The sequence below is a fragment of the Suncus etruscus genome, chromosome 2, assembly GCF_024139225.1.
Source record: "Suncus etruscus isolate mSunEtr1 chromosome 2, mSunEtr1.pri.cur, whole genome shotgun sequence".
NCBI classification, from domain to species: domain Eukaryota; kingdom Metazoa; phylum Chordata; class Mammalia; order Eulipotyphla; family Soricidae; genus Suncus; species Suncus etruscus.
This window is the reverse complement of record NC_064849.1, coordinates 158,980,957-159,006,009: the sequence shown is the minus strand read 5'-3', so window position 1 is coordinate 159,006,009 and position 25,053 is coordinate 158,980,957. Positions and strand designations below refer to the sequence as shown.

The following is a 25,053-nucleotide window of genomic DNA, read 5'->3' as shown; positions in this document are numbered from 1 at the left end:
CCCTCACCTGCCACGCTGCGATCGTCACGCGGAACGCTGCCTCCGACCGAGCCCATTCGGGTCTCGGAGCGCCCTTTTCCTCCAGGGGCAGAGGCGAGGGAGTCCGGGGCAGAAGGCGTCGGCTGCAGCGTGGATGGACTTGGATCTCGCCCGCTCGCTAACTGACAGCCGCAGGGCCACTGGGAGGCGGAGGCGCGGCCCAAGCGCTCCGGGCACTCCAGCGCCTGGTCACGCCCCCTTCACCGCCCACTTCCGGTGTCCCAGGCAACGTCGTCCGGCCGGTATCACTTCCGACACGAATATTTTATACCCCTCCCCCCGTTCCGCCTTTCTATTACCTCTCTCTCCCGCTGAGCCCTAGAGGACCCGCCCCGAAGGTGCTCCTCTCTTAACGCCTCGGGTACTTCCGCTTCCGGCGGCGCCAGATAAGTCGCGAGAGGAAACGTCAATGCTCTTGCTGGGGTGAGTGGTCGGTTGGTCGTGCGAGCGTGTTTGGTTCCACACCTAAAGTTTTTTTTTTTTTCATGAGGCGTGCCCTCAAAGCATGAGTGAAAAAAGAAAAAATAACCCCTGGCGTCGGCTAGCCCCGAAGCTGGGAGCAAGTGGGTGGCGTTTGCGCATGTGCAGGTGGGTCTGGCTGGGGCGGTGCGCATGCGCCGTCGGGTGGCGGACTGGCTCTACTGCCCGGGGCCTACCTGCACGCGCCTTGCGGGATGAGAAAGGTTCCTGGTGCGTGCATGGCGATTGCCCAACCCAGGAAAGACCAATCCAGCGACATCCATTCCTCGTCCTTTCTCCACTCAAGAACCACAATGGTTCTCTGTAGAGCATGACATGTCCCTCCCAACAAGCCCAGTCCCCAGCTACCTGCCTGGATGGGAACGAACCTAGCACCACGTGTGTGCATCTTCATCATCCAGACCCGAGGCACCCAGATGCCACCTGGCTGTGCTTGGGGCTGCCCTAAGAGTAGGTTTGAGGGCAGGATATTTGGACTTACCATTGTTACAGTGACCCAGAGAATGAGTCGCTTTCAGATGCAATTGAAAAATGATGCCTAGATTGGGGGAATCTGATACAAGGCCACAATGAGAGTTTTTGTTTTTAATATCTTTATTTAAACACCTTGGTTACAAATATGATTGTGGTTGGCTTTCAGTCATGTAAAGAACACCCCCCTTCACCAGGACAACATTCCCACACCAATGTCCCAAATTTTTCTCCTCCCCACCCCAACCCCACCTGTACTTCAGACAGGCTTTCTACTCCCCTCATTCATTCACAATGCTATGATAGTTCTCAGTGTAGTTATTTCTCTATTGAAGCACCGTGATTAACATGATAGTAGTAGGGTTTTAGTCCTAAGAAGAACACTCCCCATCAGTATAATGACAGTTTTCACTACCTCCCTGTAGGCCCTCAACTAACTCCCTCTGGCCAGAGAATAGGCTCTATGTACTTCTCATGGGGTGTTGTGGGGTTTTTGATACCTTCAACCCAAAACAATCCTCTTGCACCCAGCCTAGCAAATTATCAATTTTTATCTTAAGTGGCCTATAGCTGCTTAACTCTGTTACAAGTGCACAGCACTGCAGCACAAAGAAATGGAGGCTTGGGTGCACAACTATGCATGAGTCCTATTTGAGGTTGAGCAAGAAACATGAAACAGTCAAAAGGGACATGGAAGGGCCAGAGCGGTGGTGCAAGCGGTAGGGCGTCTGCCTTGCATGCACTAATCTAGGACAGACCACGGTTCGATACCTTGATGCCCCATATGGTCCAAAAACCAAGAGCGATTTCAGAGCGCCTAACCAGGAGTAACCCCTGAGAGTCACCGGGTGTGACCCCCCCCATAAAAAGAAGGGCATGGAGTTTTCCTTTTGCTGAGGGAGAGATGGTAGTAAGACCACATTTTTAACAGCTCCACATTGTAATTGGCAAGTATTTAACAGAAATTATTATATTGTGAGCATATCCAAAACCATACCTTTAATATTTAATTAATTTAATTAATAATTTCACAAAGACATTTTATTTATGCTTGTTCTGACAATTACCAATTAAGGCCTTTTTAAAATTTCTATTATTTATTTATTTAAACATGTACATTTACTTTATCCCTCGAGCCCTCAGATTGTAGTACATTATAATATTTTTTACACAAAGCAATCCAAAGCCAAAAAATTTATGCAACTCCCTTAACATTAAAAGCTGTAGTATTGTTGATTCAATTGATCACAATACAATAATTCATTAAGAATGAGTCAAAGGAGCACAGCAAAGATTGTGTTAGTGTGAAAATTGTTTGCATAGGCCCAGCAAAATATAGGGGACATGGAAAAAAAAAGCCTTGGCCTAAATACAAGAAGACCTTACCCCTGAAGTTTTCTGGCATAAGACTAACTCTAGGCCTCAGGCATATTAGGTTGTCCAACCCAAGTCATAGTCTGTATGCCAATACACTTTTATTTTTCACACAGTTACTGTTGTTGGTGTCAGGTTTCTGTAGCCAAGGATCTCCATATCCTATATAAGAGTCACGATGATGCGGAGCCCCCTTTAGTTTCACTCACAATTAGTAAGGCCTTTTTTATTATTACTATTATTAATAACTAAAAGTGTTACTAAGGACAAAATGATAAATATTTAAAAGAAACAAGGGAAGGTACTTGGGGCCACAGTCATATTACAGTATTTGAGGTGCTTGCCATCCATTTAGCCCATTCAGATTCAATTCTGCCACCACATATGTGATTCCAGAGCACCGAGCCAGGAATGAGTTGAGCACTGCTGGTTGTGCCCTCCCCACCCCCTCGCCACAAAGAAACCATCAAGCCCCAAATACTATTTGAAGTGGTGCAAACATTTAAAATGAATCATCTTTTCAATTTGCATTAATATTCATGTTTGTATTTTTTTTTTGGTGGTTTTTTAGATCACACCAGGCAGTGCTCAGGGGTCACTCCTGGCTCCATGCTCAGAAATTGCTCCTGGCAGGCACAGGGGACCATATGGGACTCCGGGATTTGAACCAATGACCTTCTGCATGAAAGGCAAATGCCTTACCTCCATGCTATCTCTCCGGCCCCTCATGGTTTTTTATACATACAGAGCCTCTATCACTTATCTATGTAGTAGAGGCATGTACAAAGTATTTTAAAATCTGGATGCAAAATAAGTGAGTTGTTAATTTGTGAAGGGGGAGGGTGGAACTAATGCATTTGTAGTACCAGGGCATGGGCTGATTGAATTGTGTTGCCTGGGTAAAACGAACCTCTACTTATCTATAAAATATATATAAATATAAAACTTAAATATAAAACTAGTACCTAGTTTTAGAGTATTCCAAGAATAATCACAGCAACAATTTGCCCTCTCAAGTCCAAGATCTCCTTTGAAAACATGTCTCTGCTTGATCTTCAAGGTCATATTTTCTCTTGAACACACGTTTTTCCTTTCCTACAACTCATCTCTCTTGGTATGTTTTGTTTATCATTACTGTCTTGCATCATTTTAAAAAATCACAATGAAGCACTTTATACATTTACATGTATTACATGTTTGCAGTTTATAAATTGTGATTATACTTTTTTGTTTTAGGGGCCACCATTGGTGGGGTTTAGGGCTTATTCCGGGCTCTCTGCTTTGGGATCACTCCTGGTGGAGCTTGGGGATACTACATTGAGAGCTGGGGGTCAAGTCTGGATGAGTTGCATGCAAACCAAGTGTTATGTTTCCAGCCCTCGCCATTTGAAATCATTTTTCCTAGCTGGAAAATGAGAGCTTGAGTTAGTCTCTGCTTTATCAGTGTATTCTCTTGTCAAGATTTCACTGTTTCATGTATGATATATATTTACCTACATATCTATGTTTCCACCTTGAAATGTAATATTTTTATAATTTTTTGACACATTGTATTTATATGAAGGCTGCCAAAGAATACAAAAAAATAAACTGACCCTCCTGTTAATGATTGGTTTCCCACAGTAGAAAGCTTATATTGCATAAATGTTTTGGAAGCTACAAATACCTATCAGTAGTAAAAATGTATACATTTTTAGAAAAGTAAAAGCTAATTTAATAACGAGAAAATGAAACAGGAAACCCTATTTTTCTATGAAATTAACTTTCTTAAATTTAGGAACTGCTTAGAAAAGAGAAATAAAATGATAAAATGATATGGTAGTTGCTTTCTGTTCTGTGCTTATTGAACTTAATATTATTAATTCTGTTATATGCCAGTATTTTTAATATTCAAATATTTTTTTAATTTGGTTTGGGGACCACACTCAGCTATCCTTGGGGCTTACTCCTGACTTTGTACTCAGGGATCACTCCTGAAGAGACTCAGGGTGAAGAGACTTTCATGGTGATAATTATCTCATGCTAGGCATGCCCCTTATCTGCTATACTATCTCTCCAACCTTCAGTTTCCATTAAAGGATTACCAAAGCTTTTTTATACTTTACTTACAGCCTTTAATTTATATATAAATGTTTTATTATTACCATTTTAGAATCTTTACTTAATACCCCAAAATTTAGTTGAATCTAGTGTGTGTGTTATTAAATGCTGTAACTATAGTTCTTAAACTGTGTCATGACTTCCTATAATTGAATTGAACTTACAGATGGCCTTGGAATAGTTTGAACTTTAAAGTGGTTCACAGCTATACTCAACATCTGTCAACAACCCTGGATTCTAGTTTAAACTATTTAAAAGCTGTATACTTGCCTGCAGGTGCATACACACCATCAGTAAATAAGTGCAGACATTTAAGAAATAAAAATATTTTCTTCTACTACTATTTTAAGAGGTGGCTCAGTTTTTAGCACATATAGACTTGATTATGTTGTGCAACACATAACTCAAACAAAATGAAATATATGTGTATATAACATAGTAAGAGAACCATATAGAAATATGGAAAAAGCTACTTTGTTGCCAAGAATCCTTAGAGCAAAGAATTTTGGGAATTTTAGCATAATTTGGAATATGTATGTATGCATGTATATATCTTGAGAGATACTACAATGAGTAGGACTTTTGCATGTGGCATGGCCAGGTTTGATGCCTGGCATCCAAAATGGTCGTCCAAACTCCACTGGTAGTAATTCCTGAATGCAGAGCAAGGAGTAATCTCTGAGCACTGCTGGGTATGGGCCAAAAACAAATAAAAAATTGTTTTGATTCGGGGCCTGAGAGATAGCATGGAAGTAAAGCATTTGCTTGCATGCAGAAGGTTAGTGATTTGAATCCGTGCATCCCATACAGTCCCCCGAGCCTGCCAGGAGCAATTTCTGAGCGTAGAGCCAGGAGTGGCCCCTGAGCAATGCTGGGTGTAACCTAAAAACCAAAAGAAAATTGCTTTAATTTAAAAAATATAAATTATGTATTTGTACCAAAGAAAACATGCAAATAGCCAGCAGGCAAATGAAAAAAAAAAAAGACACTAACCTTTTAACAACTTAAAGTTGTTTTCATTTCTTCTCAATTGTAAATAAGTATTTCTGAATTTATAATTTCATTTTTTGAAAGCAAAGCTAGAAGTCATAAACAGTGAGCTATGTGGTATTTCTTCTAGTTTTGTGAAATTTCAATGTCACTTTCAGTGATGCTATAGCAACTTATACCCCTACTTACAGAGCACAAATACTTTTTTCTCCCACTCAATTTCTTGAGATAAGCCATTCTCACAGAGATAGAGAGTGAACTCATGACTTTGATGTATAGTAAGTGAAGGTGAGTGTTTTTTTTTCAATACCTAAGCTTTAAGAAATTGTGGTAGGTGCTTTCCTTGCATGCTGACTGCTGCGGACGTGCTGTGTTCTTAAGCAAGACCTTAGTGGGGTCCGTAAATCCTCACTGGGAGTAAGCGGGAACACGAAGCGGATGAATATGAAATAATGATACCACACGCAGTATGTGTGGGGTCAACACGTTTCTGGCAAGAGTGCGACAAATTTAATCTTCAGGCAAGGGGGTATATAAAGGGAAAAAAGAGGCAGTCATAACATGAAAGCAATGCAATGTACATTGTTTGATTTTAGAACAAATACACATAGCTTTAGATGGTTTGTAACATTAGAATAGAATAGGTTTCAGTTAGGAGTTAGAGGATAAGAGGAAGACTAAATTCTTACATATCAAAGAAGTTCCTAACCCTAGGTGTCACTACTGATGTAAATTAAGGGATAGCAGGAATCCTGGTTTACTCCTGATAACAAATATTCTTAACCTGAGGGAAGTAGTATTCTAGCTAGGGGCTAAGACCCACTTCCTATGATCTGGTAATAGAAAGAGAGTAACATTAAAGAAAGGGGTACATAATTATACCTAGTAAAATAGCCTAATTCTACACTGACCAAACCTTGTTTGTAAGCAGGTATTCAAAGTGACAGGGAGAGTTCCTGAGACAGAAATCATTTTGCTGTTGATGCTCAAAGGCAGGGAGAGAAGACCATTGTCTTGAAGATGCTATGTTTTGACTTGAACAGTAAAAAGACTGACAGAAAGAGAGGTAGCTGGCTGGACTTTGAGTTGCAAATGTACTAAGCCAGCAGGGAACTTCTAGCAGCTTGCTTTGGTACTGAAATTCCTTAATGACTGCAGGATAGCTAAGGCCGAATTACTGTAGTAGAAAAGGAGACAAAAATCAAAATAAAAGAAAAAGAGAAATACAATGTCACAGCCGTGTCAGAATTATAGCCAGTAATCCACGCAAAGGCTCAATGATAGACTTCTCTAAACAGGCCTTCGAGCAGATAATTCTTGGGAGGAAAATTAAGCACTGCACCAGGAAAGCCAAAAGCCATGTCTGGTGCGTGTTTCCTTTTATGGGTAGTGACAGTTGACAACCTGACAACCTGGGCTTGATAATGTTCACCCCCCCCCCCCAAAAAAAAAGAAACTGAAAGAATTTGATGATGGGTTCTATGGTTCTTTTACACAAATAGAGGAGGGAAGGTGTACTCCCAAAATTTACACAGCAGTATAAATCAGAATTAAGTCAATATTTTATTAACATATTTAAATAAATACGTTAATTGAAGTGTGATAGTCATTTTAAAAAAGTATATCTTGTGAAATAACACTGTATAGTATAAATGTTAAATGTTCATGCAATGACTAGATTTTACCACTCAGGTAATAAAGTAGGTTATTTAGTGAAAAGTAGTAAAAAAAAAATTCACTGTCCTTTTCTTTCTTAGTAACTACCCTTCTATTATCTCCAAACTACAACTATGTTTTTAGAGAGATTATATTTAACTAGTTAAATCACAAGTTAGGAAAGGAGCACAATTTTCCAGTTTCTCTCTGAAAAATATTAAAGTAGAACAGATTTATAGGTATTAATTTGAGTTAGTACATACATTAGGTTGAGTTTATAAAGTATGTTTAGCATTTATTATTTTTAGACAGTTCATTATCTCTTGGGTATAAAGGTACATAAGTCTATGGGGCCAGGGAGCTAGGACAAAGGTTATGATAATTTTACATGAACCAACCTTGTTTCAATCCCTAGTCCACATAGTCCCCCCAAAAACATCACTAGGGGTTACTCCTGAGCACAGAATCAGGATTAATCCCCAGCCACTGCCAGTTATGGCTCAGACTTCACCCCTAAATAAAATAATTTTGGCCTTGAGTGTACTAAAATTAAAATAACTCTGACTTCTATTTTTCTTTCCTTATTTCTTAAAGACATGAAAATACAATTCCTCTCTGTAAGTTAACTTTCATGCTTTGTTATCCTTATTTTGTAATTTCTTTCCTGCATTTAATAATATTTAGAGCCCCTTTCATCTCATTAAATTTTTTCTTTCTTGAAAGTAAAACTTTCTCTGTAAAAACAGGAAACAAAATTTATCATCAACTGTTTTTGAAGCATCCAATGGAATGGCATTAAATATGTCGCTCAGCCATCGTCATCTCCAGAACTTTAAAAGGTTGAATAAATGAAACCTTGTACCCCAAGACAACAACTTTCCCATTACTTCTGTCTCTTAGAAACTATTTCATTTTCTATCTCTATAAATGTAACTGGTTTAAGACCATATTAGAGTCAGATACTATAGGCCTTATGTGGCTTGTGTCACTTTTGATGTTTCAAGTTTCATCTATATTGTGGCTCACATTTGTTAGAAATACTTTTTAAGTCAGAATAAGTCTTCCACTCTATGTTTATATCATTAATCATATATGTCTTTGCCCATTCATCTTATAAAGCAGACGAGTTGGTTCCACCTTTTGGCTGTTGTGAATTGTGCTGCTATAAATATAGTTATCAAGACAATATTTTAACCCCACTAGAAAGGTCAGGATGTTATGTTCATTTATTCTATCTCCCTTTTTGTGTCTGATATGTGATCTGACACATCATAGTTATCAACTGACATATTTGTTAGATCCAGAATTCATTTTATATATCTCTAGCAACTGTCTGATAGCTCCTTGCCTTCAAAACTAACAGTAAACTTACCAAATACACTTTCTCAGAGTCATTTTTTACCTCACAGCAATCCAGTTTACACCTGCCTTGCTTTGCTCTTAACTAATGCCAATCCAGTGGACATATTTAGGTTATGATATCCCTTAGCCTCTTTGTTACAAAAAATTCTTCATTATTGAAGCTTCTGTAACCAGCTCTTTTTCTAGGCCTTTTCCTGTTTCTTTCTGGTGTGCAGCCTTGAGGTATTTATATGATACTTGGATAGGGACATATACATTAGTATGTTTAATATTCTTACAGATTTCAACAATAGCAAAAATAGAAAATTGAGGTTTGCCACAGAATTCTATGGCATTAGAAAAGTTGTAGTGAGGGGCTGGTGAGATAGCATGGATGTAGGGCATTTACCTTTTATGCAGAAGGTCGGTGGTTTGAATCCCGGCACCCCATATGATCCCCTGAGCCTGCCAGGAGTGATTTCTGAGCATGGAGCCAGGAGCAACCCCTGAGCGCTGTTGGGTGTGACCCAAAAACCAAAAAAAAGAAAAGTAGTAGTGAGGATGACATGAGATAAAGATATTAGTAGACAACAAAGAGTAGCATGGTAGATTAAGATGGAAAAGGGAGCTAGTGTATTAAAAATCCCTTGAAAAACATTCAGATTTGGAGCTATATGGAATCATAAGATGAAATGACTACAAGATGTAATATAACAAATACCACTTGTTGCCTTTGCTTTTTCTTTTGGGGTTTATTGCAATTAGTAGACATCTGTGAATTATTTTGTACTCATTTTGTAATCATATGTGACTGGCATATAACTTATGGGTCAAATTGCATTTCTTAGGAATGACATGTTTAGCTCTAGAAGACAGTTTTCCAAAATGACCCATTTTACACTCCCATTGTATATGAGAGCTCTAGTTGTTGCTCTCATTAATAATTTTGACCTTAATCTTGTGTTGTTGTAAGTAATCTGTGACTCTAATTTGCATTGCTCTTACAACTAATGGTTATTTCAGACATTTAAATTGCTAGCTAGGCACTTAGATATTCTCTTTTAGGAAGTACCTTCAGAGGTGTTTCCACTTTTTTAAATTGGGGTTTTATTCCTTCCCATTTTGTTTCTTGTGTTTCTGTGTGTATTCTGGGTGTGAAAACTTTTTTAGATCAATAAATTAAAGATATGTTCTTCCTTTTTGAATGTTATATTTTATTGGTGAACAGATTTTCATTGTGATAAAGTCCAATTCTATTTTTTTATTGCAGAGAGCCTTTAGAAAACCTAAGCTTAATCCAAAGATTTGAAGTTCTTTTTCTTTGTATTTTATCTAGAAGGTTTCTTTTTTCCTATATATAACCATCATCTATTGGAAGGAAATCTCTCCCTCTGCACTTTTGATACCTGTCTCATAAATTGTGTGTGTGTGTGTGTGTGTGTGTGTGTGTGTGTGTGTGTGTGTGTGTGTGTGTATCTAATTCTTGTCCCACTATTAGGTTTTATGAGACCTGCCTATTCTTAACAACTCTGTCAGCAATATATCACTAAGGTTGACTTCAGTTCTCTAGAACATTTTTCTACCTGATTCATGTTATTAAAGGGTTTAGCGATTATGATTAGCTATATTTGATTGTTTGGTGGTATAAAATGAAATGTTGATACTAACTAGCTTTAATTAATATGAACAAGTTAATAATTTTACAAACTCCGTAGAACTAATTAACCTGATTTAGGGATAATTGGGACAGAATTAGCTCGGCAGATAGCCTATGCTTTTAAGAAGGCTTGCCGTTTATCTAACCCAGGGGTCTCAAACTCAATTTACCTGGGGGCCGCAGGAGGCAAAGTAGCAGTGAGGCAGGGCCGCATAAGGGATTGCACAAATAAAAAATCCTCAAACGTCATTATTAACAGTTTTAATTATTTCTTCTGAACATGAATAGAACATTGAGTGAAGATCATGAACAGTTCTTCTGAACATGGCATCTTTTGCCTATTCCTTGCTGCCAGAGACTTGACAGCACTTCTTCTCACAAATCTGAACCACATTTGGCTTTAGAGAGGAAGCAGTTGACACCCTCACTATGGCTTGAAGATGATCATCATTAAGTCTAGACCTGTACTTTGACTTCTTGAAGTTCAATGTGGAGAATAATTTTTCACACAAATATGTGCTCCCAAAAAGGCACATGGTGCGCTTGAACATTTGGGAAAGCTCAGGGAAGCTGGGGGGCAATTCTCTCAAAAATTGCCCATGCATGTCTGCTTTTCCACTAATCTCCCTGAACTTGGCTTTAAGATCAGAGTTGCATTGCAGGTCAATGAGCTCCATTTGAAGCACAGGAGGGGCATCTTGCACATCAAAGGAAAAGGGCTCCACAAAAATTTGGAAAGTGGCTCTTGTGCTTTTTGAAGTCTGCAAATCTGTGATCAAATTCCTTCTCTAGCTTAAAAATAGCATCAACATATTTCTCACCCCTGAATGGTATGCCTGCATCCACGAGTTCCTTGCATGCTGGGAAATAGAAAAGGTTTATCTGAGAGAGCTGGGATTTCCATAACACAGGTTTGTGGAGAATGCTCTCACGTCATAGGCAGCACTGATAAGCTGCCTCGGGCCTTGTAACATCTTGTTTAGTACATTCAGCTTATGTGTGATGCCAACAAGAAAAGCTAAGTCCATGAGCCATTTGTGATCACTCAACTCAGAAACAGCATTCCCATCCTTCTCCATGAAGGCTTTCACTTCTCTCAACTCAAAAAAATCTTTTCAGGACATTTCCCCTGCTGAGCCAACGTACCTCGGTGAAATAGAGCACATCTCCATATTCTGACTGCATTTCCTCTAAAAAAGCACGGAACCTCCTGTGCTTTATGCCCCTGGATCTGATTTGGTTGATGCATTTGACAACAGACATCACATTGTCACAGGGCAGGCATTTACTGCAAAGGGCCTGCTGATGGGTAATGCAGTGAAGAGCAGTGGCCTTCTCTACCCCCTCCTCTTCAAGTTTTTTGTGAACAAGTACCACCAGTCCATTTTTTCTCCCTGTCATCGATGGCACTCCATTGGTTACTATGCCAACAAACCTCTTCCATGGCAAACCTGCATTCTCAATGGCATCACACAGATGCCGAAATATCTCATTAGCAGTGGTCTGGCCATGCATTGGAATTATTGTGAGCAGCTCCTCTGTCAATTCAAAATTTCAATCAATGCCACGGACATAAATTGTGAGCTGCTCGGTGTCTGTTATATCTGTGCCTTCGTCAAGAGCAACTGAGTATGCATCAGAATATTTGGCTTTCTCATGCAGTTGATGATAAATGTCACCTGACATGTCAGAAATGCACTCTGCCACATTGTTGGCAGAAAGGCTGATTTTGCTGACCTTTCTTTTCCAGACAGATAATACTTGCAGCCTGTAACATGCGTTTTTTTTTTAACAAACTCTCCTTCTGTGAATGCCTTAGCAATCATATCAGTAACCATGTAACTAGCGTCAACGGATGCAACATTCTCTTTGGTTGCTTTCTTGAAGAAATCTTGTTGCCCCATTAGACATGCTTTAAGACTGGCAACCCATTTGGCTCTTTCATTTCCTTAATATTTTGCACATTCCTCAGCATGTTTAATAAATAATGGCGTTTCAAGTTGTATTCCTTGTGCACTGCAACTTTCTCTGAGCAAATAAGACATGTGAGGATGCCCCTGTGCTCAACAAAGAAAGACTGCGTCTCCCACTTTTCCTGAAATTGTCTGTGCTCGCCATCAATCTTTCTCTTCACTGCAGGCTTTGATGAAGTCACGATGAAGGTATGACAAAATCTAATTCTGTAATAAACTTCTCTCCCTTTTCTCCCTTCTCTCCCTTAGGCCTCCGATAATGCAAGGGACAGCGGGCAGGAGCAGCGGAAATGACGTCTGCATTAGGCACAAAGTATTCGCGATTATTCACTTACCGAATATTTGCAATAAAAAATCGCATTAAACATTTGCATACCCCAAACAAAACTGCTCGGGGTATTCGAATGTTTAATGAGATTTTTTTCTTACTAATGCGATATTTATTGTGATTATTTGGTAAGCGAATAATTGCGAATACTGAAATATTTGAAGGCCACCTGCGGGCCACAAAATGTTGTATGGAGTGCCGCAAACGGCCTGCGAGTTTGAGACCCCTGATCTAACCTAAGATGAAGGCATATTTGAATTATACTGATATCACTGGCTGGAAGTTCCAAAAATATCAGAAAGATGCCTATTGAATGTGCTGTATCAGAGAGAAAGGGGTTTAATAGGCCTCTCAGCTATTAGAGCAACTTTGTTCTATTCTTCTTTAGCCCTATTCCTATATATGCTGGTGAATCAAAAACATTTATTATTTTTCTAAAAGTTTTAGCATTTAAACCATTCAATCAGATGTTAGACGACACCTAACTATTACCCAAAATAAAGGCATTCCCCCAATTTCCTCTTTCTTTTTCACTTTTAGTAGGTAAAAGTTCACTTAGATCTTACTCTACCCTCCCTCTCCTGGGTTAATTGGTGGTACTGGTTTAATAAAGAAAGGTCAGTCTGGCTTGGCCCTCAGAGTGACCGCAAGGCCAGAAGCCACTGACTCTATGACTCTGTCCTGACTGGCTGAGTTTATTAATTTTTCACAGTTACCTGCTTCAGACCCATCCTCCTGTGGTTGGAAATAGGCATATGGGGTGATTTCATAAGTGAAGATTTATTTTACAAATATACACTTCTGATAGTTTTTTGTTTTGTTTTGTTTTGTTTTGGGGCCACACCCGATGACTCTCAGGGGTTACTCCTGGCTCTGCTCTCAGATATTGCTCAGGGGTCAAACCCAGGTCCATCTTGGGTCAGCCACATGCAAAGCAAATACCCTACCACTGTGTTATCGCTCTGATCCCACGAGATTTTATTTTAAATAAGAAAACATGTTATAAATAAGATTTCTATTTACAGGCATCTAGTTAGAATCAAAGAAACCAACATACACCTATCTACCTGTATTTAGCAACATAGTGAGCTAGCAGGGGCTGAAACTACTATAAGATTAAGGCTCCAAGGGAGAACTAGAGATTTAGAAGACTATTAACTTTTACTTACAGAACTCTTGATTGTAAAGAACTGCAACTCAGACTAAGGCAGAGAATCCAATGAATGATTACCTTTATCTCTTTTGCATTTGATTTATTTCCTGATGTTGCTTCCCAAGGGACAAGTTCGTTTGGATAACTATAAATGAAGTCTGTTCTGGTCTTTCCTTGAAGTCTGTGTCACAGCCCTACATGGAATGAGTGACATGACAATTAAAAATTGATTTAAAAATAAAATGTCGTCTCTGAGCATTGCCAGATGTGGCCTCCAAAGAAATTAAAAAATGAAAGCAATTTCTTTAGGTTGTATTATCAGTAAATGTTTGACTTATATGTCTGTTTTATTTACCCAGATAAATGGGGTAATGTAAAAATGTTTTCTAGTAAAGGGCCTTAACTGGAAAGAAGTGTGAAATTGCCTGATAAATGCAGGCATGAGATTTGGGTTTTTTCCTGTATAAAACAGGCTTAAGCAGGATACTTTCTGCTAGAAAGAGCACGGGTTCTGTGTACAGGAATACAGGAGAACACAGGAGCATAAAGGAGACCATAGAGTTTGGGGTAGCAACAGACACGGAGAAGCCTGCCAGAAATAGAGCATTCCATAGTCTCAAGGCTATCACTTTTGTACCTCACATTCCCCATACCCACAGCTGCCACTAACAGTTTCTGTTTATTCTATGTATTTTTTATGAATGGTGTGCATGACAAGAATAAGATGAGAAATAAAGGTTGTACTTAGTAAAAGATTGAGGAGTCCTTGTTAAGAGCTATCAAGGCTAACTTGCTACCTGGACAAGCCTTGGCTTCTGTGTCATTCTTTGACACCAACCATGCTGGATAGAGCCAACTGTGCTAACCCAATTGATTTAATCATGGTGATTCCCAACAGAAAGCTTATGAAGTTTCAGCCCAGCTGTATGGAGAGAAAGACTGAAATTGAATCTGGATTGGGGGGTATATTGTGCATTGGAGCATGGCAGACAGAATGACTCTCAGACAGTTCCCTTCATCTGAAAATGTCAGAGCCTTTTCAGTGTGATGTTTTCTCAGATTACCTTAGAGTTCAAAATAGAGCAGTTTGTTTTTTACTTGACTTTGTTTAGGCTAGTACCGCCAGGTTTTCTTGATAACAGAGTGAAATTATGCACAGGAGCAAAATTCTGTCCAGAAGAGTATAGGAGATCTGAGAGGATTAATCTATATGTAGAAGATGGTAAAATCTGTCTTTCCTTCTCATTTAAATATTTCTAAAATTTATTAATTTAAATTATATGAATTTGTAACATCTTGTAATATCTACAAGTCATATAAATTTTCTCTTATAATCTGGCATTTATTTAAATGTCACATAATAGACCGTACAATATAAATACATTTGGCTCAGTGCAGTGAGTGACTTGAAGCAAAACTTTTTGAAGATTACTTTTCTGTGCCCTTTCTTCCCTCTTTGCAAATTTTCCAGAATTTCTCACCACATGGAAAGAGACAAAGATAATTTGTTATGATGTGTCTCAGAAATAGCATTGAATAATTTAACTCCTGTGCATCACACAGTTCCTTTTGTATACCACAGTTATCCCCCTCACAGATAATATTCTGGGACTGTTCAATTCATATGCATGCCGAAATGTGCCAGAGAAGCTAGACTGAAATAGCAGCTGAATGAGTGTATCATTTCAATAACATCTCTTTTTTCTTTTTCTTTTTATTTTTTTTTGATTTTTAGGTCATACCTAGTAGCACTCCAGGGTTACTCCTGGCTCTATGCTCAGAAAATGCTCCTGGCAGGCACTGGGTCATTATGGGATGACGGATTCAAACCACCGTCCTTCTGCATGCAGGACAAACACATTACCTCCATGCTATCTCTTCGGCCCCCTCAATGACATCTCTTATGCTTTTGAACTTAGGCCATGATGGTTCGCAGTGGGAAAAATGGTGAACTGCACCTTAAACAGATTGCATATTATAAACGAACTGGTGAATATCATCCAACTACATTGTCGAGTGAGAGAAGTGGCATAAGAAGAGCAGCCAAAAAATTTGTCTTCAAAGGTAAAATTAGAACCTTACATCTTGGGTCTAGAGTTCAGATAGTGCATTTTTTTTAATGTATTTTCTAGTGCCATCCTAAAAATTCTTTGCCATGACTTCTTGATTCAATGGTATCCCATATTCTAAAGTGAATATGAAATGCACTTTCAAAACCATAGAATATGTTTACTGTGGAAAACCAAAACACTGACATGAAATCTTTCTGCTTTTATCCTGAAATAGTTGCTCCTCTTTTGATGTATTTTCAGACATCCATGTAACCATCTAGAATTTTATCTGTTGCTTAATTTGAAAATGCTGGAAAATTTAACTTGTTTACTGTTTTTCTATGGTTCTCCCCTCCCACCATTATTAAAATTCTCAGGATGATGTTTATTTTTTGACCCAAACCCCTGAATGGGTTTGAACATTAGTGGAATAATTATAAAAGATTATAATCCTTTATTCCTCTTCTTCAAAGGAGAGAATGGAATAAGATAAAAATAAATCATTTTCCTAAAGAATGTTTATTCATTGAATCAGAATTCATGGAACCATTGCCCATGAATCAGGCTTTTCTCAAAGAAAAGATTTATAACATAAGAGAGAGTACAAGAGTTTGATATATGCCATGCATGTAAACTACCTTTGCTCCATCTCTGACACTACCTATGCTCCTGAGCACTGCCAGATATGGACCTAGAGGTCCCCAAGCACCACTAGAGTGGCCCTGGTGACCAATAGTATCCCAGGGACTGGACAGCACTACCTGCAGTTGTTGAGAATCCCTAAAGGGGCTTCTCTGAGCCCCCTGAATACCACTTGAAACCTGCCACTAAATCCCCTACAAAAAGAATTTCCAAGGTGAAAGATGTCTCATTTCTCTTATGTACACCTCTATCAATAACTCATTTGTGACTTGGCATACTTATTATCACTTAGTCTAAGGTGAGGATTCACTGATGTAATCATGTCTTTAATAAGCATTTAATGAATTCCTACTATATGTTAATCATATCTGTCTTGAGAAGAATGAATGCATTGATGAATTAAATAGATAGAATTAGGACCCGGAGAGATAGCACAGCAGTGTTTGCCTTGCAAGCAGCCGATCCAGGACCTCAGGGGGTTGGTTCAAATCCCGGTGTCCCATATGGTCCCCCGTGCCTGCCAGGAGCTATTTCTGAGCAGACAGCCAGGAGTAACTCCTGAGCACCGCCGGGTGTGGCCCAAAAACCAAAAATAAATTAATTGATAGATAGATAGATAGATAGATAGATAGATAGATAGATAGATAGATAGATAGATAGATAAAATTCCTTTCCTCAACATATGTAACCTCTAATTCAAGTGATGGATGTTCTGCTCTGTGTGTACTCAACTTAGCACATTAGTAGCTTAGTAATATGTGTTCTGGAATTTAAATATCAAGTGACCTATCTGCCCGTCCTGATTGCTTTCTACCTATATACTCTTTTCAGGAGTCCTCCAAAAGGAAGAATAGAACTGTTTTGAGTATTAATGTCTTCCCACTCTCCAAATGTACCATCCTACCACTTACTCAAATTCAGAGGAACTTAAGACAGATTCTGGCTGGGCTGGAGAGATGGCAAAGATTGTCAGGCCAACCTCTTTTTTTTTTTTTTTTTTTTTTTTTATTTTGTTTTTGGGTCACACCCTGCCGCGCTCAGGGGTCACTCCTGGCTCTACACTCAGAAATCGCTCCTGGCAGGCTCAGGGGACCATATGGGATGCCGGATTCAAACCACTGACCTTCTGCATGCAAGGCAAATGCCTTACCTCCATGCTATCTCTCCGGCCCCAGGCCAACCTCTTTACATATTTTTAGTGGCATCCTAAGAATTCCCTTCTAATTACTTTGCAATGCTTTTCATCTGTACTCTAGTGAGTTTGATCTCCACAGTGTGAAAACTCTCCCCAGAGCCACCCTGTAACCCTGATGCCCCTGAGCACCACTTAGATGACTCTGGTGGTGCCAGCCACCACAGAACAGGGCCAAGCCTTTTTTTTATCATTGATCCATCTAAACTGGTTGCCCAAATATTACCAGGAGTGGTCCCCCTAAACACTGCTTGGAACCCCCTTACTCCAAGAAGGTTTATAACAATCCAGTCTGATGAAATACTATTTTGAAAATTCTGGAGCTTGCTTATCTGTACATAAATATCTGGCTGGCTAGCTCATGCTAATTTAGTACTTAACCTAATTTGAGTTCTACCATGGAAAGAATTTTATTTTTCTAGTGTTATCATTGCTTTGTTGAACAAGTCAGCTACACTGTATCAATGTTTTTATTTTTTATATCTTTTTAAATTTTTTTATTTTTTATATCTTTTTTAATTTTTTGATTTTCTCTTTTTATATCTTTTTTAAATTTTTTTCTTGTATTGATGTTTTTAAAAGGACATATCAATATATCTAGCACATGTAATACCTGAGGATTTTTCATATTACATATCATTATTTGAAAAATATTTTGTTTTAGAGGGAAATTTTTAACCCGTATGATTAGATGGTTAGGCTATGATGATCTTAAAATTATATATCTCTAGATATTTAGTCTTAAATATTTTGGTATCATTTATTTCAGAGAAAAAGTTATTTTATATTGGAAAAGATAGAAAACAAAATCGTTTGGTAATTGTATCAGAAGAAGAAAAAAAGAAAGTCCTGAGAGAATGTCATGAAAATGACACTGGATCCCATCATGGCATATCCAGAACTCTGACACTAGTGGAATCCAGTTACTATTGGACTTCTGTGACCAATGATGTCAAACAGTGGGTAAGGTTTATGCATTGAGACTATTTCAAACAATGTCTTTGTAATATATAACAGCAATCATTTTCTCCACATGCTGTCATCTCTCAGGAAGGACTTTTTTATGTGGACATTTATTTTATTTTATTGAGACCATTGTGAATTACAAGTCTTTGACAGTTGTATTTCAGGCGTATAGTTACAGTGAATTAGGGCCATTGCCACCATCAGTGTTGACCTCCCTCCACCATTGTTCCTTACATGCATCCCAACTCTACATTTAGCCCCCTGGTCTACTAGTGTAACAGGTCCATTTTATATTTACCTAGTTATAGTTTGGATTTCTTGATTCTATTGTCATTGACTTTGGCTTAGGTATTTAGATATAACCTTTTTTTTTTTTCTCAGTGCTCCTGAGACCACTTGGCCTCTGGGTCCCATCCACTTCTTTTTTCTTTTCTCAGTTTGTAGGAAAACATAGAAATATGAAGCAGAACAAAATGATTTAAGTTCTAAGGTTCTATGAAAAAGGCAAGAGCCCCTAATGTATAAAGTTAAGAAAGAAAAAAAAGGGGGCAGATGTGTCAAGTTTTTTTTTTGTTTGTTTATTTGTTTTGCATTGTGCAGGAAATTGTTGGGGAAATTAGAAAGGAAATATCCTTGGACTAAGAGATACAAGGTGTCTCCACCCATGAAACATACTGTCAAAAGACCGACTACAGGCTCTGGGCATGTTGTTTGTCCAACCTAAAATATCTCCTTATGGTCCCAGAAAATATTCTGCTCAGTCAGAGTGGTTAAAGTCAGTCTTCTGTAATTTGAGATCTTGGTTTTTGCACAGATTCTAGGACAATGCATCTTCTGATTTCTTCTCACCATTAGGTGGTGAGCTAAGGCAGCCTGCTCTTAGATCAAACTGTTGTTGTTTCCATGTTATCATATGGGTGTCATATGAACCTACCCTGGAACAAGTTGGTGCAGAGCGGTATTAGGGCCTCCCCTGGGAGGAGTTTGATTCCTGGTGCTGGTGTAAGACTCTGTCAATTCTAAGGTTTGGATGTGGGGTTTAGAGTTGGATGGTCGATGTCCAATCAATTGAGGCTTAAGTCAAGTCTCCATAATGTGGGCCCGGAGAGATAGCACAGCGGCGTTTGCCTTGCAAGAAGCCGATCCAGGACCAAAGGTGGTTGGTTCGAATCCCAGTGCCTGCCAGGAGCTATTTCTGAGCAGACAGCCAGGAGTAACCCCTGAGCACCGCAGGGTGTGACCCAAAAAACAAACAAACAAAAAGTCTCCATAATGTATTTACCTACAAGATTATTTACAACTTGATTTCTATCATTGAAGTCTTGTGTTGGCCAATTTTTAATTGGACTACATTTTTGGAGACAAAGAACCACATCTTTTATGCTATGACTCAACTTTATTTTGTTTTATAGTTTGTTTTGGAGTCACAACTAATGGGTTTTAAAGCTTACTCCTGCCTCTTGGATCAGAGATTACCTGTGGCAGGTTCAAGGCACCATATGGGGTGCTAGGGACTGAACCTTGGTCATACCCATGCAAGGCAGGCTCCCTACATGCTGTACTATTGCTCCAACCTTCATCACCCAACTTTTTCTTGAGAGGAAAATGTGCTCATAAGTCAAACTCAGTATGTGTTCTTATCTTTTGTACCTATTTCATTTATCTTCATAGAGATTAAAGTAACTAAACGCAACATCGAGTTTCATATATTAGTCTAAATTTTGTCATTTTATAACACTAGGGCTTTCAAACTTTTAATAGAAAATTTATATAGGAATTCTGGAATTCTATTGGTAGATCAACTGATATCCAGTCTTTCTGATATAGTCTACATATTAAATAGTAGGAATTCCTTGATATGTTTATGGACTGCCTTTCATAGCTATCAAAAAGACTATTTCAGGCCTAAAATGTAAGACTAACATCAGACTAGACATATAGTATAGCAGGTAAGTAGGATATTAATGAGTCTCCCAGGTATTTTAGTATTCTACATCATATTTAGTGTTTTTATTTGCCTGGAGAATCTACCACAAACTCCTTTACAAATACTTCATGAAATTTTTGTTAGATCCTTAGTATTTGATTATGATTATGATTGTTAGAAGTAATCAGAAGCTATTTGCGATTAAAATAAGGATAAATATTGGATAATAAAATTTATCATCAAAAGTAACTTAAACTGACAAGATCAGTTGATTTAAAAGTAATTTTTAAAATGGAATTCTAGCAATAAGTTTACTGTCATCATCTATAAGTTAAATGAAAATGTGTGACTGACTGCATGAGCTTTATTTTTGTTCATTCTCTTTTTACAAGCCCTAGAGGAATTTCTGGCATCCATAAAATTAGGTTTTGAAAAATACTATTCAAGTAGAATAGTGAACAAAATATAAACCTTTTATGTATAGAAATGACTATATTTCATATGCTTCCTGTAAGTTATAGAAAACTTACTTTAAGGTTTACTCACTTAATAAATACATACTGCCTAAGAACTAGAATAATGTTTCATGTGAATTAGACTACTTAATATGATCATTCATAGTAGCAAGTAATATGTGCTTAATGTATCAATAGAATATTTTGGCAGAATAATATGAAAGTTCTCCTCTAAAGCATTTGTATATGAACCATTTTTAAATTAAGATATATAATCCCTTTTATTTATTATCATTTATAATGTATTTTCTTTATTATATGCCTCTTTTGTAGGTATATGCTTGTCACCATTGCCAGGTGGCAAAGAATACCATTGTTCTAGCACCTCAACAACAACTTCTCAAAGTAGAAAATCCATGGAGTATAGTTACTGTCGATCTGATGGGCCCGTTTCATGCAAGCAACAAAAGTCATCTGTATACTCTAATTATGACAGATCTGTTCACAAAATGGACTGTGATTTTGCCTCTGTGTGATGTTTCCACAGCAGAAATTTCTAAAGCTATTATCAATATAATTTTCTTGTATGGGCTTCCTCAGAAAATAATAATGGACCAAAGAGATGAGTTAATTCATCAGGTAAGGTAAATAAATAAGCTATTTTTGGTTTGTGAGTTACTAAAAATATCACTCACCTTCGTTGTGGCCAAGTTGGGTATCTAATAAGTTTAGGTAAAATACTTTATATAAATATCTCATATATAGCATTTGTATTGATAAATGTTTTTTGCTTCATATATAGTTGTGCTGGAAATAAGAGATTAGAATTTTAGTACTCAAAGGGCCACTATTTAATCACAAATTTATCTTTGTTTTAGCTAAAAATGAAGAAATAGAATCAAATAACCTTTTACATTTAGTTTAGAAAGTATGTCTGTTAGAGGCAGTATAAACTAAGTAGAGTATTATACTTATGAATGGGAATATTTAGTATGGAAAGTTATCGACTTTTTCCAAATGAAAGAGAATTTGAGTATTAATGAGTTTCTAATCAGCATTAGAAGGTGAGGGGGAAGATTTCTTCCTTTTTCTGACCTTTTACAGATTAAATCAACTGAGTGAAGAGCTGGAAGAAAGCACAGAGACTGGGGAGCATGCAAGATCACATGCAGAGTGAACCCTTTGATTTTTGTGTCTGACATCACATGGCCCCTCAAGTGCTACAGGTGTATCTCTGGGAGTCCCTGGCAGCCCCACAATCTTGGACCAAGGATCCTCAGGAATGGCTCTTGAGCCCCCTGAGCACCGATTAGGAGAATTCCCCTCACAATAGATTTAGTAACCAAAAGTAAAGTAGGTTAGAATAAAGAAGAGGCAAGAAAATAGAAAGGAAGGAAGGGAGAGAGGAAGGGAGGGAGGGAGGGAAGAAGGGAGGGAGAGAGGGATGGAGGGATGAAGGAAGGAAGGAAGGAAGGAAGGAAGGAAGGAAGGAAGGAAGGAAGGAAGGAAGGAAGGAAGGAAGGAAGGAAGGAAGGAAAGGAAGGGAGGAAGGAAGGAAGGAAAGGAAGGAAGGAAGGAAGGAAGGAAGGAAGGAAGGAAGGAAGGAAGGAAGGAAGGAAGGGAGGGAGGAAAGAAGGAAGGAAAGGAAGGAAGGAAGGAAGGAAGGAAGGAAGGAAGAGGCATTACTTCATAAAGCATATTTAAAGTTTTTATAACGAAGGAAGGAAGGAAGGAAGGAAGGAAGGAAGGAAGGAAGGAAGGAAGGAAGGAAGGAAGGAAGGAAGGAAGAGGCATTACTTCATAAAGCATATTTAAAGTTTTTATAACGAAGGAAGGAAGGAAGGAAGGAAGGAAGGAAGGAAGGAAGGAAGGAAGGAAGGAAGGAAGGAAGGAAGGAAGGAAGGAAGGAGAAAGAAAGAAGAAGAGGCATTACTTTACAAAGCATATTTAAAGTTTTTTTTATAACTGACAGTATGCTGGTCAAGGAAAACAGATAGCCCTACTATCTTGAATTGTAACATCTTTGATATCTTAGTCATAAGGAATCAGAAAAGATATACTCATTTTCCCAGGAAGGATCTGTATTGCCTTGCCTGCAAAATATTGCCTAACAGAAAGCTTATCAGAGACTGGCGCCTAGGATTTTGGTTCGATTCTTGTCACGTAGGGACCCCTCTTTTGGTATTTGATCATAATTCTATGTGCCCAAGAGGAATGAGCATCAGATTAACCTCCTGTGTTAGCACAATTAATTTAGGAAGAGTGATCTCATATTTTCAAGTAGAGAATGGTGAAAAACTTGGTTATAGACTATAACCAAGGACCACCTTTAAAAGAAGGTCGTTTAAATTTTCCCTGATTGTTGCAGTTAAAGTAATGTGCATATAGTAGTGTTGAAGCTTATGGACTTGAAGCACCTCACTAGCCCCAAACTGCTCAACACCCTCTACCAGTGTACTTAAGTTACTTCTACTCTGCCTCTTTGTTCCACCTCCCACAACTTCATAATCTCAGCTTTTTAAGGCAAGACCAAGAGTTTATCATCATTTGGTTATGCTGTTCCTTTGTTTTGTTTTCTATATTTCCCCCAGAAGGGTGAAATCATCCCTTTGAATTATTTCATATAGCATGAAACTATCCAATTTCATCAAGTAGTAGCAAACTGTAAGATTTAATATATTCTTATAGCTGCATAGCATTCCATTGTATATATATACACATAGCTTTTTCATTCAACTGTTATTGGACACTTGGGTTATTTTCATATCCTAGATATTATATTAGGTTCTGAAACAAATGTTAGTTTGTTCTGAAATAAATAAACATAAGTGACCATTTATCTTGTCAAATTAATGTATTTATATTTGGGTAATAGATCCAATAATTACAAATGCAGAATCCTATGGAAGCTCTAGTCTTTTTTTGTTTGTTTTATTTTTTGTTTTGGGGTCACACCTAGGGATATTTATGAGCTACTCCTTTTTCTGAACTCAGGAATTATTTTTGTTGGTGTTCAGGGAACCATTTGGAATGCCAGGAATTGAACCTGGATCAACCACATGTAAGGCAAGTGACTTACATGCTGTACTAATACTCTGGCCCCAGCTCTATATATTTCTGAAAGTATACATACTGATTTCTTCAGAGATTCAACTGATGGCATTTCTACCAACAGTAAAAGAGAATTCCTTTTTCATAGTATCCCCCACTAACTCTGGTTATTTCTAGTCATTTGATATATGTTTTTGTCATTTAGACTTGCAGTTCCCTAATAATTGATGATGAGTTTTTTGTATGCCAATCAGCCATTCATTTTTTCTCTTCAGAGAAATGTCTGTTCATATCTTCCCTTTTTTTTTTTTTTTTTGCTTTTGCTTTTTCGTTTGCTTTTTTTTGTTTGTTTGTTTGTTTTGTTTTGTTTTGTTGGGTCACACCCAGTAGCGCTCAGGGGTTACTCCTGGCTCTCCGCTCAGTAACCGCTCCTGGAAGGCTCAGGGGACCATATGGAATGCCGAGATTCGAACCACCGTCCTTCTGCATACAAGGCAAATGCCCTGCCTCTATGCTATCTCTCTGGTCCCTCATCTCTTCCCATTTTTTTATGGAGTTATTTTTTTTCCATATTGAGCTTTGTGAATGCTTTATATATCTGGATATTAGTGTGGCTGTCTTCTCCCTTTCACTATAGTGTTGTTGGTTTTTTTTCACTCAAGTTTCTTTTGTCTTATAAAGACTTTCTAAATTTCCTATAGTCTATTATTTTTGTTTGTTTTCTTTGCCAATGGTGTCAAATCACTTAAAACATCTCCAAGCTCAATGTCCTGAAAAAGTCTTTGATCTATTTTTGAATTAAAAAAAAATTGGGGGGTTAAGGTCACCCCCAGTGGTGCTCAGAGGTTAGTCCTGGCTCTGTGCTCAGAAATCACCCCTGGCAGGTGACTATATGGATGCCGGGAATCGAACCTGGGTCCATCCAGAGTCGGCTGCATGCAAGGCAAATGCCCTACTACTGTGCTGTTGTGCTATCACTTCAGCCCCTTCAACTAAAATTTGTATATAAGGTAAGATATGGATTCAGTTTCTTTTTCTTCCGTTTTGTTTTTGTTTTGTTTGCATGTAGTTTCCTAGAATCATTTTTTTGAAGAGGCTTTCCTTGCTGTACTTTATGTACCCAGATCCTTGGTCAAAGATTGACTGTCCTGGGTTGGAGAGAAGATACAAAAGCTAAGGTGTTTTCTTTGCATGCTACTGCATGCTA

At 38.2% G+C, this 25,053-nt stretch overlaps 1 protein-coding gene across 1 annotated transcript in view; it reads left to right on the top strand.

Annotated features, from left to right (window-relative positions):
* The first annotated feature begins 420 nt into the window (after positions 1-420).
* Positions 421-25,053, top strand: part of GIN1 (gypsy retrotransposon integrase 1) — a 38,167-nt gene continuing 13,534 nt past the window's right edge. The window contains 4 exon segments of the mRNA XM_049769180.1: positions 421-462; positions 15,482-15,626; positions 18,217-18,410; positions 21,129-21,434. Coding sequence (XP_049625137.1) covers positions 15,485-15,626; positions 18,217-18,410; positions 21,129-21,434 — 642 coding nt within the window. The 5' untranslated portion in view covers positions 421-462; positions 15,482-15,484.